The 17,036-nt window shown below is 42.4% G+C and overlaps 1 protein-coding gene across 6 annotated transcripts; it reads right to left on the bottom strand.

Moving 5' to 3' along the window:
• Positions 1 to 1,267: 1,267 nt before the first annotated feature.
• Positions 1,268 to 15,223, bottom strand: rcc1l (RCC1 like). 6 transcript variants are annotated; one of them, XM_014197649.3, is made up of 12 exons: positions 15,011 to 15,223; positions 13,164 to 13,453; positions 11,916 to 12,045; positions 11,148 to 11,276; positions 9,629 to 9,695; positions 6,471 to 6,522; positions 6,132 to 6,216; positions 4,195 to 4,376; positions 3,680 to 3,767; positions 3,063 to 3,236; positions 2,491 to 2,576; positions 1,268 to 1,906 (listed from the first exon to the last, which is right to left on the bottom strand). In XM_014197649.3, the coding sequence occupies exons 2-12, from the start codon at positions 13,443 to 13,445 to the stop codon at positions 1,829 to 1,831; spliced, it is 1,353 nt and encodes a 450-aa protein (XP_014053124.1). In that variant the 5' UTR covers positions 13,446 to 13,453; positions 15,011 to 15,223; the 3' UTR covers positions 1,268 to 1,828.
• Between the last annotated feature and the right edge of the window lie 1,813 nt (positions 15,224 to 17,036).

Below are 17,036 nucleotides of genomic sequence, written 5' to 3'. Positions count from 1 at the left end.
GTTGGTGACACTGATTTATTTAGAATTCAAGGCACACTTAACCAGCATGGCCACCGCAACATTCAGCAGCCATCCCATCTGGTTTGCACTTAGTGGGATTATCATTTGTTTTTCAACAGGACAATGACCCAACACACCTATGGGCTGTGTAAGGGCTATTTAACCAAGAAGGAATGTGATGGAGTGCTGCATCAGATGACCTGGCCTTCACAATCACCTGACCTGAACCCAATTGAGATGGTTTGTAATGAGTAGGACTGCAGAGTGAAGGAAAAGCAGCCAACAAGTGCTCAGCATATGTGGGAACTCCTTCAAGACTGTTGGAAAAGCATTCCAGGTGAAGCTGGTGGAGAGAATGCCAAGTATGTGCCAAGCTGTCAAAGGTGATTACTTTGAAGAATCTCAAAATATATTTTGATTTAACTTATTTGCTTACTACATGATTCCATGTGTGTTAATTCATAGTTTGTCTTAACTATTATTCTACAATGTAAAAATAAACCCTTGAATGAGGCGTGTCCAAACTTTTGACTGGTACTGTGTGTGTATATATAGCGTAACATTGGATTTCACCCCCATCTCATGTTTTTGAGTGATCTCTCTTTGGCCATGCAGTGCACCTCACAAAAGTGATTGCTGTCCTAGTTATGATCAACTTTACCCTGTACATCTACAAATTACCACATATACTGCTAGTTTAAAGCAAAACTATTGCTGATGGTGAACCTGAACAATCAAAATCTATTGTAAGCCCCGTTCAGCAGGTATAGCCAGATAAGTTGTCTCCGGTAGCTTACCCTTTTCGTTAAAACAGCATTTAACAGCGCAGATAACAATAACCTAGCAAATGACTAAAACCTAACATCACACAAGCCATTTTAGCATTTGAATGCGCTGCGCAGATTGGGGAAAAAGGAACAGGATCTCTACCTCGTTGATCAACGTGCGAAGCTGGGCACAATGCCTGTTGACATACTGCCAAATTCTCTAAAACGACAAAGGTGGCCTATGGTGGAGAAATTAACATTCAATGCTCTGGTGGACATTCCTGCAGTCAACATTCCAATTGCACACTCCCTTAACTTGTGGCATTGTGTTGCATGACAAAACTCTGCCTTTTATTGTCCCCAGAACAACATGCACTTGTGTAATAATCATGCTACTTATATACCACATCTGTCAGGTGGATGGATTACCTTGGCAAAGGAGAAATTCTCACTAACAGGGATGTAAACAAATGTGGGCACAAAATTGGAGAGAAATACACTTTTTGTGCATATGGACATTTTATTTCAGCTCATGAAACGTTTATAATTTTGTCAGTGTATAAAAAAAAATCAGCAGTGAAGGTAAAATGCCATAAGGACATTATTCTGGAGGTCTGACAGTCAAGTTTCAGCACTTCTCTACAGGAAGAAAAAAATCCATGGCTCCACCGCATCAGTTCTGCTCCACTGATCTCCACATCATCCAACAAGGGTGCCCAGTCACTAGTGTCAGATCAATAGTGTATAGAGATTAATGGAGTGCTGCAGTGACTGTTGCCTGTGAACCCAGCCTCCATGTTATCCCAGCCGTGCTAGCCAGAGACACAGGGAGCAGACTGAAGCGTTGATGGCGGACACAGTCACCAGATTGCCGGGAACGGAGGATCTCTACCACCCATGGAGGACAGCTGGCTCTGGGGTTCAGGCCTCCATTGGCAGCCAGAGGATGTGAGGCTAACAGGGCGACTGAACAGGGCCAGATACCCCTCAGTGATCGAGGGGGAGGGTCACAGGGAAGAAAAGGGCTTACTTTAGGCTCTGTCCCTGCCGGCTGGGGACGCTCAGATGACAGACTTGACCAGCGCCACCATGTGGTCCACCCCACACGCTACATCCACCACATGACCTGGCACAGTCACCTGAAACACATTGAAAACAGTACACCATCAAAATATTACCATAAGATGCAGTTATGTAGCATTAAAACATACATGAACTAGTTATGCATCCTTTAAAAAGTATGCTAAAAAGGTCTGATTCACTCCAAAATCAAAGTGGCCTAATATCCAGGTGAGTCCACCTCCATCTGTTGGGTAGATCCAGCTAGATGCCTCAATCCCAAATGAATGATAAAGATGGGCACCATCTGAGTTTATCATATTAGACAGTGCCCATCTATTCCATTTGAATGAGATTCAGGCATATAGCTGGGTCTATGCAACATCACTTAATGTCTGAAAACATTGGACAAACGTTGTTGTAGGCTTAGCGGAGTTGCCAATAACCGGATGCATCCAGTTTTCAGAGATACATGTCAATCAAACTAGCCACCTTTTCCACTGAAAACCGAATGTGGGAACTCTGCTCAGGCGTTTTCTTTCACGCCTGCTACGTTGATACGCCTGTTAATGTTGTAGTGGACTATTACTAAGTCATTTGAATAAACCACAAAATGTCAATGATCAGCAAAAAAAATTGATAAGTAATCTAAGTTTTGTCTCACCCGCCATGGGAAGTACTGGTCCTCTTTCTTTCCAATACCAAGACAACCTCTCACATTCTTCCCCCAAACAAAGAGTTCCCCACGATCTGGAACATTTTTTGTTTTTACATTTTAGTCATTTACCAGACGCTCTTATCCAGAGCGACTTACAGTAGTGAATGCATACATTTCATACATTTGTTTCCCCCATACTGGTCCCCCATGGGAATTGAACCCACAACCCTGGCGTTGCAAACACCATGCTCTACCAACTGAGCCACACGGAACAGCAAGCAATAGGTACATTCTACATATTTAATATTATTATTTCATCCAATGGCTTGAAATGGGAATGGGTTAATAAAATGCTAACAATATGTAAACATACAAGTACATGGAAGCATTCATATCTTGTATCATCCACTGAATGGTATAGCACCACATTATTTCTTGGGTAAGAAGTCCTACTTCCTGTATGCCAACATATTCATCTTAAACTGTAACATTGTGAGTTTGTGACTCTAAAGATGTATTGTTGTTTTTTTTGTCCAACATAACTCATTCCACATACTGAAAATCGCGACTTAACCCACCTGTGACAGCCGCGAAATGGTTCAGTCCACAGTGGATGCGACTCACGGTCACCGCGGGGTTAAACTCTGAGCGGCCGAACAGTGCAGGAGGGACCAGCTCAGGGGTTTGGGATTCAGAGAGATTAGGGCCCTTTCCAAGAATGCCGTAGCCCCATACAAATACCTCCCCTCTCTCTGTAAAGACAAACACGCCTTTACTGACACACTACATATTATTTATTAGTCTATTGAATGGGAAGCTATGCTATACAGTCCAGTAATGTTAGTTTTGTGTTAATGGTGGTGGTGCAAGTGATCTTTTATTATTTCACTGCCAAGTTCCATTTTGGCAGCCACCCCCCTCAATATTCACAGATCTGAAAGGACTCAATCATTTTTAGCAATATGGTGATGCCTAACCTTCCTATAGTGTAATTGGAGCTTCCACCATATTGCTTTCACATTCTCAGATTGGTAAATATAACAGTTAGCAACGAGCACTAGGCAGGCAGGTGGCCCTCCAAAGTGATCCTGGTGGCACACCCACTTTTAGATGCAAATCAACCCGCCAGAGATGGAAGAGGTAGGAACAATGGAAGTGGCGAGAGGCTGAAATGGAACAGGGCCCCGGTACTCACCGTTCAGAATGGCCACCTGTGTGCCTCCACAGGCCACCTGGGTCACTTTGCCCACCCTTTCAAAAGGAAGGAGTCGAGGGGAGTTAATCTAAGGAGAGGGAGAACATAAAGTCAGTAGCTGGACAAAAGGTCACACATTGAAATAGAATAAGAACACGTAGTGGTACCAATAGTTTAGCCTGGTAGAACCAGCCTGAACGCTACATTCACAATTCAGTCTAGCATTCCTGCTCATTGAAACTATTTGAGCGGTATTATTCAAAACTATCCTCAGCAATTGGATCCCCCTCAACCAATCAGGATGGCTTAATTCAAAGCACAGCCATTTTCTCTTATTTGCAAACACCCATCTATTGGAGAAAGTCCAGACTGATACATGAAGTGAAATAGAACAGTCAATGCAGCTGGTTCCACCAGGCTAATATATACTGTAGTATAGCCTTGTGAGAAACAAGAGTCACAAAGTTTGGCAAACATGATTTGAGATTGTGATGGGCACTACGTTGGCTCCTCACCTGGGTGGCCTCAGTGACTGAGGAGAGTTGGAGGTACTCAGAGTTGCCCCAGCCATAGAGCTGGCCGTCCTGGGACACGGCCATGCTGCAGTCTCCGTAGGTGGTCACCTGCTGCACCCTCACACCAGCCAGGTCCCCTCCTACAGCCACCGGCCTGGCACACATGTTGTGGTGGCCCAGACCTGAAAAAAAATTGCTTTGTCTTTAGAAAACAGTTAAGTGTGTGGGAGACTATGCATGTGTGTAACTATGCAGGTGTCTTAATGAAAAAATGATGCCCTTTCTTTATGCACTAAGAGACTTGGGCCCATGTCCACAAAACTTCTCAGAAAAGGTCCTAGGAATCCTGTTTTAAACTTCCAGCTCAGAGTAGGTTTTAGGATGATGTTAAGACACTGCTCAGACAAACTGAGTTTCTCAGTTGGTAATTACAACAGTTTGAGGTACCGCAAAAGAAAAGATGGTGATGACGCTCATTGACATTGTTGTAAATGATGGGGAATAACCAATCCGAGGAGGCATCGCCAGCTGTGAACTCTATTCCATGCTTCAGACAAAAAAGGTGAATGTGACTGTACAAATGTTGCAATGCTAAAACGTTTGATATAATTTTCGCCTGACACAATCACTTTGCATACTCTTAATTCTTTCCTAATATGTTGGCATACATAACCTTTTTTAACCAATTCCAATGGTTGTTAAATTATTGTTTATTATATCAACACACTCATCACTCCCATTTAATAACTATCGCTTTGGCACAGCAGGCATCAAGTCACTTGCCAATGTTTCATAAAACGGTTGAAAGGTCTATAATTTTCCTCGAACACAATCCAAGTTAACATGAAGCCCTTGATGCCTTCAAATCGCCCAACTTACATGCAAACCCAATTTAGGATATATATTTTTTAACAATATGATATTGCACTCTGAAGGGATAACTTGAAATAACACGTATATTAATTAAATAATCAAAAGAAAAAGTAATTATTTGTAAGCCTAGTGCAGGGGTACTCAAGCACTATTTGAGAAGGTCCGGTCACACAAATTTCCTAGGTGGCAAAGGGCCAGATTGAGATTGTCATTTATTGGCATAGTAACAAACCCCACCTTGCAACCCCAAACTGTTCACACCCCTCTTGTTGGCGGAGAGAACATTTTGCAGTTTTAAAGCCAATTTCCCACAATTCTACCCATTTTGTATGGGAAAGAGAAATGTTTTGCTTTTTTAAAAGTAATTTCCTGCAATTCTACACATTTGTTTTTATATGATACCAGGTGTCGAAGCCTGACAAGGTTAAATTGGTAGTTGGGACCCGCGGTCCATATTGACCTGGGTACGGATCCAGTATTTTGGCATATCATGTACAACAGGCCTCGTGAAATAATTGTCAAAAGTGCAAGAGATACTGTTTTATGTAGGTAGATTGTAATCAATTCAGAAACATCAACATACTCCAAACTCCAAAGCAATTGCATGTGGCGCAGGAACTACTGACTTGCTGACCTTTTCTATTATCAAGACACAAGCCGGTTACTCTTAACTGGTTAAGACAGCTCATGAAGTGTCCTAAATATCTGCTGAGTAAATTGGACTCTTATGACTACAGAGGCTTCATGCATTGATTTTATTTTGCGGAGTAAAATGTCTCTATTCTCAGCGCTTACAACCAATTTTCTACTCAGGTACTTTGTGGATAAAAATGTGTAAAGCTCACACAGCAGGAGTGAAACACTATATTTGCACAAGGTCATTAATTGGTTAAGTACATTTGGGTAATTCTGCATAAAAATAAACTGATATTGGAGAGAAATGTACAGAAAAAGGTGGAGACACTGATAAACCATAGCGACTCAGTTTATCTTTATAGGGACCCCTTGGCATTTTCCCAGCGTGTGTGTGTGTGTGTGTGTGTGGGGGGGGGGGGGCTTCTAACCTGTCTGTCCGTCTGCCCCCCAGCCACAGGCATATACCTTGCCCGTCTCAGTCAGGAACAGACTGTGGTCCTGCCCACACACCACCTATAGGACAAACATGGCATCCACAGGGTTCAGTCACACATAATATGTGCACACAACATATTTTCACTCTGGGGTGAAGTTTCCCCTATGTTCAGATGTAGGATCAGCTTTCCCTCCCCCCCATCCTATTATTTGTTTATTTAGCCTTTAATTACCAAGGTGAGTCATGTAGAACACATTTTACTTTACAATAATGACCAAGGTGGAGCAATAATGGCTGAGGTGTCTTTCTGTCCCCGTTACACAGAACACACCTGAGTCACTGGGCTGTCAAAGCCTTCCATCTTGTGAATGATGTGACTGGCACTGCAACGGAGAGAGACTATATATATTACATAGACAGATACATACAGTGCCTATAGACAGTCAACAGACCTTTGAACTTTAGTCACATTTTGCCAGCTTAAAATGTAATATAAAAAGTGAGATTGTAGATCTGGAGGAAAACACAACCTACTCCACATTATCAAAGTGAAAGAACATTTTAAAACATTTTCCAAATGAAGAAGAAAAAACCCCACTGAAATATCATAATTGGATAAGTCTCAACCCCAGAGTTAATACTTGGTGGAAGAACCTTTGGTAGCCATTACAGCTGTGAATAATTTTCAAAATTTTCTACCAACTTCGCACAACTCTTAGGGCAACATACACAGTTGAAGTCAGAAGTTTACATAAACGGAGTTTAAATGTATTTGGCTAAGGTGTTTCACAATTCCTGACATTTAATCCCAATAAAAATTCCCTGTCTTAGTTCAGTTAGGATCACCACTTTATTTTAAGAATGTGAAATGTCAGCAGAGAATGATTTATTTCAGCTTTTATTTCTTTCATCACATTCCCAGTGGGTCAGAAGTTGACATACACTCAATTGATATTTGGTAGCATTGCCTTTAAATTGTTTAACTTCGGTCAAACGTTTTGGGTAGCCTTCCACAAGCTTCCCTCAATACGTTGGGTGAATTTTAGCCCATTCCTCCTGACAGAGCTGGTGTAACTGAGTCAGGTTTGTAGGCCTCCTTGCACACAACATTTTTCTGCCCACAAATTTTATATAGGATTGAGGTCAGGGCTTTGTGATGGCCACTCCAATACCTTGACTTTGATGTCCTTAAGCAATTTTGCCACAACTTTGGAAGTATGCTTGGGGTCATTGTCCATTTGGAAAACCCATTTGCGACCAAGCTTTAACTTCCCGACTGACGTCTTGACATGTTGCTTCAATATATCCACATCATTTTCCTACCTCATGATGCCATCTATTTGTAAAGTGCACTTGTCCCTCCTGCAGCAAAGCACCCCCACAACATGATGCTGCCACCCCCGTGCTTCACGGTTGGGATGGTGTTCTTTGGCTTGCAAGCCTCCCCCTTTTTCCGCCAAACATAACGATGGTCATTATGGCCAAACAGTTCTATTTTTGTTTCATCAGACCAGAGGACATTTCTCCAAAAGTACAATCTTTGTCCCTATGTGCAGTTGCAAACTGCACATTATGGCGCTTTTGGAGCAGTGACTTCTTCCTTGCTGAGCGGCTTTTAAGCTTATGACGATATAGGACTCGTTTTATAGTGGATATAGATACTTTTGTACCCGTTTCCTCCAGCATCTTTACAAGGTCCTTTGCTGTTTTTCTTGGATTGATTTGCACTTTTTGCACCAAAGTACGTTCATCTCTAGGAGACAGAACGCGTCTCCTTCCTGAGCGGTATGACGGCTGCTTGGTCCCAATAGTACACAAGGTACCACGTTCATCTTTACAAACAATAGTACTATTGTGGTACCTTCAGGCATTTGGAAATTGCTCCCAAGGATGAAACAGACCAGAAAAAAGTTTTTTTCTGAGGTCTTGGCTGATTTCTTTTGATTTTTCCATGATGTCAAGCAATGAGGCACTGAGTTTGAAGGTAGACCTTGAAATACATCCACAGATACACCTCCAATAGACTCAAATTATGTCAGTTAGCCTATCAGAAGCTTCTAAAGCCATGACATAACCGGACCGCTGTGGGCTCGACCCACTGGAATTGTGATACAGGGAATTTTAAGTGAAATAATTTTACTGTCAACAATTTACAACAAAATTTCTTGTGTCATGCACAAAGTAATGTCCTAACCAACTTACCAAAACTATAGTTTGTTAATAAGATATTTGTGGAGTGGTTGAAAAACGAGTTAATGACTCCAACCTAAGTGTATATAAACTTCCGACTTCAACTGTATCCATCGTTTTTGTCAAAATTGCTCAGGCTCAGTAAATTTGGCTGGGGATCAATAATGGAGGGCAATATTTAAACCTCGTCTCTGATTTTCTAAGAAGATTTAAACCAGGACTGAGACTAGACCACTCATGAACACTCAACACCTCTTGAAAAGCCATTCTGATGTGTCTGTTGCATAAAACATTGTGTAACTGTCCCACAGAAAAATAAAACCCTATCCTAGGGTTAGGTTTTCAGAAGACTGAGGCGGGTTTTCCTCTAACTTTTTACCTGAGCTTTGCTCCTTTCATATTTATTTTGATTCTAACAAACTCCCCAGTCCCTGCCGGTGACAAGCATACCCATACCATGATGCTGCCACCACAATACTTGAAAATACAAAATACTAACATTGCATTCACTCCATATTACTAGCCTGTATGACAAAGTGAAAAGAAAGAAGCCTGTGTTTAAACAAAATCCACTCCAAATTATCCTTTCTGTTTGTAAGAAAGCTGTTAAGTAATACTGCAAGACAAATAAATGTACTTTAAGGCCAACATTTTAAACTACAGGGTTGGGTGAATTCCAAAACACAGAGTGAAACCCTCTGTATTTCCAAATATGTTGGAGGCAGCATCATGTTATGGGTATGTTTGTCATCAGCAGGGACTGGGGGGAGAGAAAGAGAAGTCAATCAATTACTCAAGGAGCCCCGCCTGTCCAGAAAAGGTCCCCTCTGCCCACTCCCTGTCGTCCTCTCCTCTGCTCACTCTTAGTAGGCCCCTAAAGACCGGGGGCCATATGTATCAGAGTAGGCATGCTGATCTAGAATCAGCTCCCCCCAGTCCCTATAATCTTAATCTTTGTGATCAAAAGGTTAAACTGATCCTAAATCAGCACTCTAACTCCGAAACATACGACCCCTGAACACACATTTATAATAGGATTGTTGTTCAACCTGAGCACTTAGGCAGTCATTGGGCAGAAAAGCAGTACAATTCCTGGAGAGTGAATACATTTCCAGCCTGCATTGATTTGACACTATGAGTCATCACTAGTATGACTCAACATACACCCGGTCGTGTTGCATGACAACGGCAGAGGCAGACTTTTCTTTGCATTTTGAGCATGGTTTCAGCCTGATCAACTTCGTCAGTTATAAGGTAATATGTTGAGTAAACAACAGCGGTGTGTGTGTGGTATCATACCTGTAGACTTCATCTTCAACCATCTTCCTCCCACACTGGCCATAGGCATTGTTTCCCAGACTGAACACTTTGATATGATAAAGAGAGAATGAGGGAAAGGAGAGAGACACACACAAAAAACATGTGGGAGGATGATCCAGGGGTACGATTAGACATTGTTAACAATGTGGAAAATGGAGCAGTGTCTGTAAAACGAACAGTAGCACTTTATTTTGAAGTACAAAAATGTCCAGGTATTTTCTTAAGTACATTGTAAAAATGTAAATAAAATGTAAATAACACAGTATTAAACTATAAATTACATGTTTGTTTATTTGGGATTAAATAAAACAAGAATAACCGGTCACCAGGTAGTTACCAATTGTAATATTCTTTTAGGTAAGTATCTCAAAGTACAGATTGTTACCACATCACTTCCTAGTAAATTCCAGGGAAATACCAGCGGAAAGAGTACCGTATAATAAAGTGCCACCAAATGAACAATCGTTACGCAACTATGACGCCCTCTTCGACGATCATCAGCTCAAATGTATTTCTGCAAAGTGCATAGGCAAAGGTCAGGATTCAAATTACACATCTACTAAAAATAGTAGGAAGAATTAACATCAATATTTTCAACATGTAAGGGACCACATTTTGATATCTTAAGCCTACGGAGTTGACCTGCTCAGTTATGGGAGTGCCCTGGCTTGCATCCATGTGTAGTATTTGTATTTATTATGGATCCCCACTCTTCCTGGGGTCCGGCAGAATTAAGGCAGTTATACAATTTTAAAAACACTACAATACATTCACTACAGAATTCACAACACACTAAGTGTGTATGCCCTCAGGCACATATTTCTCAACCACATATCTACAACACAAAATCCATGTGTAGTGCGTATGTTATCATGTGTGTGTATGCATGTGTCTGTGCCGATGTTTGTGTTACTTCACAGTCCCCGCTGTTCCATAAGGTATATTTTTACCTGCTTTTTAAATCTGATTCTACTGCTTGCATCAGTTACCTGATGTGGAATAGAGTTCCATGTAGTAGGTTAAGGGCTTGTTCATGGGCACAACGGTAGGGGAATGTCTTTAGGATGTGAACCCACCAGCCTTCTAATTCCCAGATCAATCCCCCCCCCCCCCCCTATTTTCCCTAGTTTGTGTGTGACATTTTCCTCAAAGAAGCACACACAGTGAGCAAAATAGCCCTAAACAGACAGGAAGGCATATTATCCAAGGTAACAATTATCTCAGAATCTTGAGCTAGCTATTTTACTTGATTTCCATTGCATTTCCTTACAAGTATGTGAATGTCTGTCACGAGAGCTTATCCAAGACAGGTTTCACACTTTCATGCTCTTTACTTAGACTGTTAAATAAAAGTCCCCTTCTCAGGGATATCATAAAAGGAAGGTGTAACACAAATCACATTGCTCACAGTACTGGGAGATATATGGGAATTTTCGTAACAGCTCAGTGTCGTTTTACGTGAGGAGAACAAAACGTCACCCTCTATGTTGCCTCTTACCTCCCTCTGAGTCGGTGAGCACCAGGGAGTGGGCACGGCCACATGCCACCTGCACCACCCTGGTCTGCTGGGGCCTGGCCAGGGGGAGAGGCACCGGAGAGGGCTCCAGCACATAGTCATAGCTCTTATCTAGAGAGGGAACACTAGGTGATTATAAACATCACTGGGATGGTCTGACACTAGCCTGGTCGCAGATCTGTTTGTGCTCTTGCAAACTCCATTGCTGTCTTTGTCAAGCCTTGGCAAGAGAGCAGAAACAGACTGGCACCCAGACTAGTCTGACACATGCTCGATCACAGGCATCAATTCAGGGCAGGCGCTGCACAAATTCATCTGAATATTGGACGGCTAAAGCAGTTGATGGGACTATACAATCCATTTCATATACACTAAAGATTGGTGAAAGTGTGCAGCAGTTGTTGAAAACACACACCCACCATCGAGCAAATTATGCACATCCTCCAATTGGTTGACAAGCTGGTGCACTTTTATGGCTGAATAGGTTAAAGCTGCAATCCTTAATGCGAAAAACAACAAACTGCAGCCCCAGCCACTTGGTTTGTTATAAAGCGATTGAGTTAAACAATCTTTTGGGAAAGGCAGTTGTACTCAACTCATTACACATCTCTAAGTTATATTCTTCCTCAATCAATTGGTCATTAATTGAAAGTGCAAGATCCCAGATCGTGTGTAAAAAAAAAAAAGGAAAGGAGGAGAGAGTGCTTGTCATGGAGGATGGGGGAGCGAGAGAATGAATGAGTGTCTTACGGCGGTCTTGTTGGGTGCGTTGGAAGCCCAGCTGTGAGTCTCTGTTGAGGCCCATGCCCCACACCTTGGTGAGGTCCTTGGTGGAAGAGGAGAGGAGGGTAAAGCCGTACCCACAGGCTGCAGAGGAGATCTGAGGAGAGAGACCAGCTCGGGAGTCAGTCACTCACTCTCAAGTACAGCACTTGTGTATTCAACAGGTCGCATATAATTTTAGAAACGGCATGCATGGCAAGTATGCGTACCTAAAAAACATGAGCTGGCGCACACCCAGAATAATAGTTTGTGTGGAGGTGCTGACTAACGGCGAATATACTATAAAGAAAGTCGCACACTCCATGTGTAATCTCCCAGCAATTTAATGGGTATTTACCAACGTTTCGGCATCACTGTGCCTTCCTCAGGGTCTGTGTACCTGCCATGGATGCAGTTGCATTTCACAGTGAGTGAAGACATATGAGGCAAAACTAAGTGATGTCAAGTAGTAGTGGTTAGGCAGTGGTCAGGTCACCAACCCTGGTCCTTGAGACTTGGGAGTGCAAGGCTTTTGCTCCAGCCCAGTACTTACACACTTAATTTAGCTAATCAACTGCTCATCAAATCAAATGTTATTCGTCACATGCGCCGAATACAACCTTACCGTGAAATGCTTACTTACAAGCCCTTAATCAACAATACAGTTCAAGAAATAGAATAAAGAAAATATTGACTAAATAAACTAAAGTAAAAAAAATTAAATAAAAAGTAACACAAAATAAGAATAACGATGCCATGTACAGGGGGTAGTGGTACAGAGTCAAAGGTTAGTCGAGGTCATTTGTACATGTACTGTAGGTAGGGGTAAAGTGACTATGCATTGATAATAAACAGTGAGTAGCAGCAGTGTAAAAACTGTGGTTTGGGGGGGGGGGGGGGGGGTCAATGTAAATAGTCTGGGTGGCCATTTGATTAATTGTTCAGCAGTCAAAAGTCAAAAAGACCTTGATTAGCGGAAATCGGCCTTGTTTTCAGTAGACACCAGACAAGAGAATAACGTTATGAAACAGAAGTAGTCAACTACCTTGTCTGAACTTGTCCAATAAGAACCCATATTTTTGTTTTCAGTTGCATAGCGTCATGCCCCAGCCCTAACAAACAAACACGGCCTGGCTGTGTAGACCAACTGGCATTGAACAAAAGCAGTTGTCATAAATTGTATAGAAACATGTCTATTGTGTCAGTTAAGTGTTTCTGTGGTTAAACAGACATTACCTGCTGCTCTGTCTCCAGACGGTAAGGAGTGAGCTGGTATTTCCTAGGCTTTTTCCTGCCACTGTCTGGAATCACAAAGCTGGGGATGCCCAGGGCTCCAGTGTAGCTAAACCCCCATACAAACACTTTGTGGTTGGGCTTTCTCTGCTTCCCAACATACTGAAACACTGGACCCTCATCCTTTAGCTCCCGAGACCTGCGGTCACTAGCGGGGGTCGCATATCCCCGAGCTCCAAGTGCTAACCTGTGTTGGGTACACAATCGAAGGTACGCTAATGACATCTCCACCCCTGAGAAATCATGAAACAGAAAACATAATGAGCCAGATATTAGGTTGTCATTGGCAGTTTGACAGAGAGGACTGAAAGAGGCTTGGTTAGAGTCAGAGTTGTGTAACGTCCTTTAGCTAGTCACGCATCATCACAAAAAAAGTGGAACTTTAGCTAGTTATCGATTAGCTCTCAAATCCCTACAAACAGAGAAGGGTTTTTCAGCAGTGTTGACAACTATTTTTCAAGGAAGTCTCTAAATGACTTAATGACTTAATAGTGACAACGTTAATTTGTACATGCACATTAAGAAATCACATTTTTGTTCATGCCACAGATAGAACAATGAGACAGATATTTCACTGGATGTATAAATGTGAAGCATTTATGATAGTGAAAGGAAGCCCAGTGGCAAGCAGTGGAAGAAGGAAGGAGATGGATTTTGGCCAACATTCTGCAAATTTTGTCATCAATGGAACATTTTTATCTCAATAGAGTTCTGGTACCAAAACTGCAATCTGTTACAAACAGAGTGGACAAAGTGTTGTAGACTTCACCCTTTGCCAAAGTTTTAAAAAACGGAGCTATTGAGTTAATGCACATTTCGGAGTAGGCGTTCCCTAACAGAAATATGCAAATATACGCTAGAACGCACCAATAGGATCTTGCTAGCTCGTGCTTGGCTCTGCCCACTTTGCTTGTTCTGCCGACTATGACTAATTTGTTCCCATTGGAAACGACAGGATGTGGTATATTTTAGATACAAAAATCTTTACTAATACTCTCCCTCAGTCTCTCAATCAATGAGAACTTCTCCAAAGCAAAATGTAAAAGAAAGTTTGAAGGAGAACAAAAAGGAACAGATTAAATATTTAAACAGCACAGAAAAACGCAGTAAAGTAGATATTTTTTTTAAGTACGTTTTTACCGATTAAATACATTCACTTCAGGCGCTGCAGCAGCAGGGAGAGAATCAAGAAGCTAGAGCAGAGAGAGGCGGCGGGGGAGAGGGCGCAAGTGATGGGTGCACACATGCAGCAGACTGCCGGCCGAGCGGGAGCAGACTGCCGGCCGAGCGGGAGCAGACTGCCGGCCGAGCGGGAGCAGACTGCCGGCCGAGCAGAACAGCTGTGCTCAGCCATGCGGGAACACAAAAATAGGGAAGTCGCTAAGCAACACTTTTTTCAGCGGTTACATCTTTCCCACATTAGGCTCCATGTGAAATACAATTCCAATGCTGTGTTTTAACGTTTAGAAAAAGACAATCGTTTTCAAACCGGGTTTCTAAACATGTGCTGATATGCCTCTTTTATATCAGCAATAAATCATATTTCAAATGAAAATATACACTTACTGTAGCAGTTTTGCTCAGATCCACCAGCAGTGTGTGCCTCCAGTTGATGAACTAGCTAACGTTACACTTCTTCCTCAGTTATGCTTACACACAGGTGTTCCGCAAGCGTCGGGGCTCATAACAAAATATCCCAGTTCAGAAGATACTATCTTCAATAAATAGGCGCTAAAGCAGTTAGTGTCTATGAATGGGGTAACGTTAGCTACTTATGGGAATGGTCTTACCTGTTATGGTTATTTGTAATATTCACGAATCGAGCTTCAATGTGACACCCACATACTGATTTCATCTTCGTAATATTCATAGCTACATTATTTTGGGTGGCATAGGTTGTGGTTTTATTCAATGCAATTTATTCTGACAGGCGTGTTACCGCAGAGACAACCATGAGTCATCCCTAACTGCACTTTCAACTTTGACCCGGTTCAAAAAGGAAGAAACTGGGCCAAATCCCTAACAACGCAGGTGACAGTACGCCACCTGCAGGGCTGGAGTGTAAATTCTGAATCCCAGTTTAATACCTGAGCAACTTTGAATGTTTTATGAATCAAGGCTGTCTCACGCCCATTCGCAATATATTAATACGTTTTTTGGGGGATCCTCCATTTCGTATGATTTGAATTTATTTGGTAGTTGCTAAATGCTATGGTTGTGCTTACTGTAGCTAAAGTTGCTAATTAGCTAAGGATCTAAAGTTGTTATCAACTTCATTTTGATTTAACCTTAATTTAACTAAGCAAGTCAGTTTTAAGAACAAATTCTTATTTACAATGACGGCCTACCCCGGCCAAACCCTCCCTAACCCAGACGATGCTGGGCCAATTGTGCGCCGCCCTATGGGACTCCTGATCACAATACAGCCCAGTATCAAACCCGGGTCTGTAGTGACGCCTTAGACCGCTGCACCTCTCACAACATGCAACCTTTAGGTTGCTAGTCGTTTGCGTCATAGGTTAGAGTTAGCGTAAGGGTTCAACATGCAACAATTTCAAAGATTTTACTGAGTTACAATTCATATAAGGAAATCAGTCAATTGAAATAAATTCGGACCTAATCTATGGATTTCACATGCCTGGGCAGCGGCGCAGCCATGTGTGGGCATAGGCCCAACCACTTGGGAGCCAGGCCCAGCCAATCAGAAGGAGTTTTTCCCCACAAAAGGGCTTTATTACAGACAGAAATACCCTTCAGTTTTATCAGCTGTCCGGGTGGCTGGTCGCAGACGATCCTGCAGGTGAAGAAGCAGGAAGTGGAGATCTAGGGCTGGCATGGTTACGTAGTCTGCGATTGTGAGGCCGGTTGGACGTACTGACAAATTCTCATAAACATTGAAGGCAGCTTATGGTAGAGAAATTAACATTACATTCTCTGGCAACAGCTCTGGTGGACGTTCCTGCAGTCAGCATGCCAATTGCACGCTCATTTAAAATTTGAGACATCTGGGCCTCCAGAGTGGTGTAGCGGTCTAAGGCACTGCATCGCAATGCTTGAAACATCACTATAGACCCGGGTTCAATCCCAGGCTGTGTCACAACCGGCCGTTGGCCCCGTGTCGTCCGGGTTAGGGCAGGTGTTAAAAAGCGTGGTTAGGCGGGTCATGTTTTGGAGGATGCATGACTCGACCATAGCTTCTCCTAAGCCAGTTGTGGAGTTGCAGCAATGAGACAAGATCGTAATTGGATATCCCACCCCCAAAAATGGAGACATCTGTGGCATTGTGTGACAAAACTGCACACTTTAGATTGTCCTTTTATTGTCCCCAGTACAAAGATGCACCTGTGTAATGATCATGCTGTTTAATCAGCTTCTTGACATGCCAAACCTGTCAGGTGGATGGATTATCTTGGCAAAGGACAAATACTCACTAACAGGGAAGTAAACAAATTTGTGCACATAATATGAGATATGCTTTTTGTGCGTATGGAACATTTGTGATCTTTTATTTCAGCTCATGAAACATGGTACCAACACTACAGGTTGTGTTTATATTTTTGTTCAGTATAGTTGCAGATGTTATAGTTGTGGTTCGCTGAAGTTAGCCCCAGCGTGATTCGAACACCCATCCACCTGGACCCACCTCCCTACTTCAGTTTCCGTCTTAACTAACATTCTGTCTTAAGTAACAATACCATTTGTAACGTCATGAATATGAGGTACCCCAAAAAATGTGTACTATGCTACATCTAGTCGGAGCGACCAGGCTGGAATCAATCAAACACACACACACACACACACACACACACAGAGCAT

This window comes from Salmo salar, chromosome 04 (genome assembly GCF_965601325.2).
Source record: "Salmo salar chromosome 04, fSalSal1, whole genome shotgun sequence".
Classification (NCBI taxonomy): Eukaryota; Metazoa; Chordata; class Actinopteri; order Salmoniformes; family Salmonidae; genus Salmo; species Salmo salar.
This window is presented reverse-complemented; position numbering and strand designations above follow the sequence as displayed.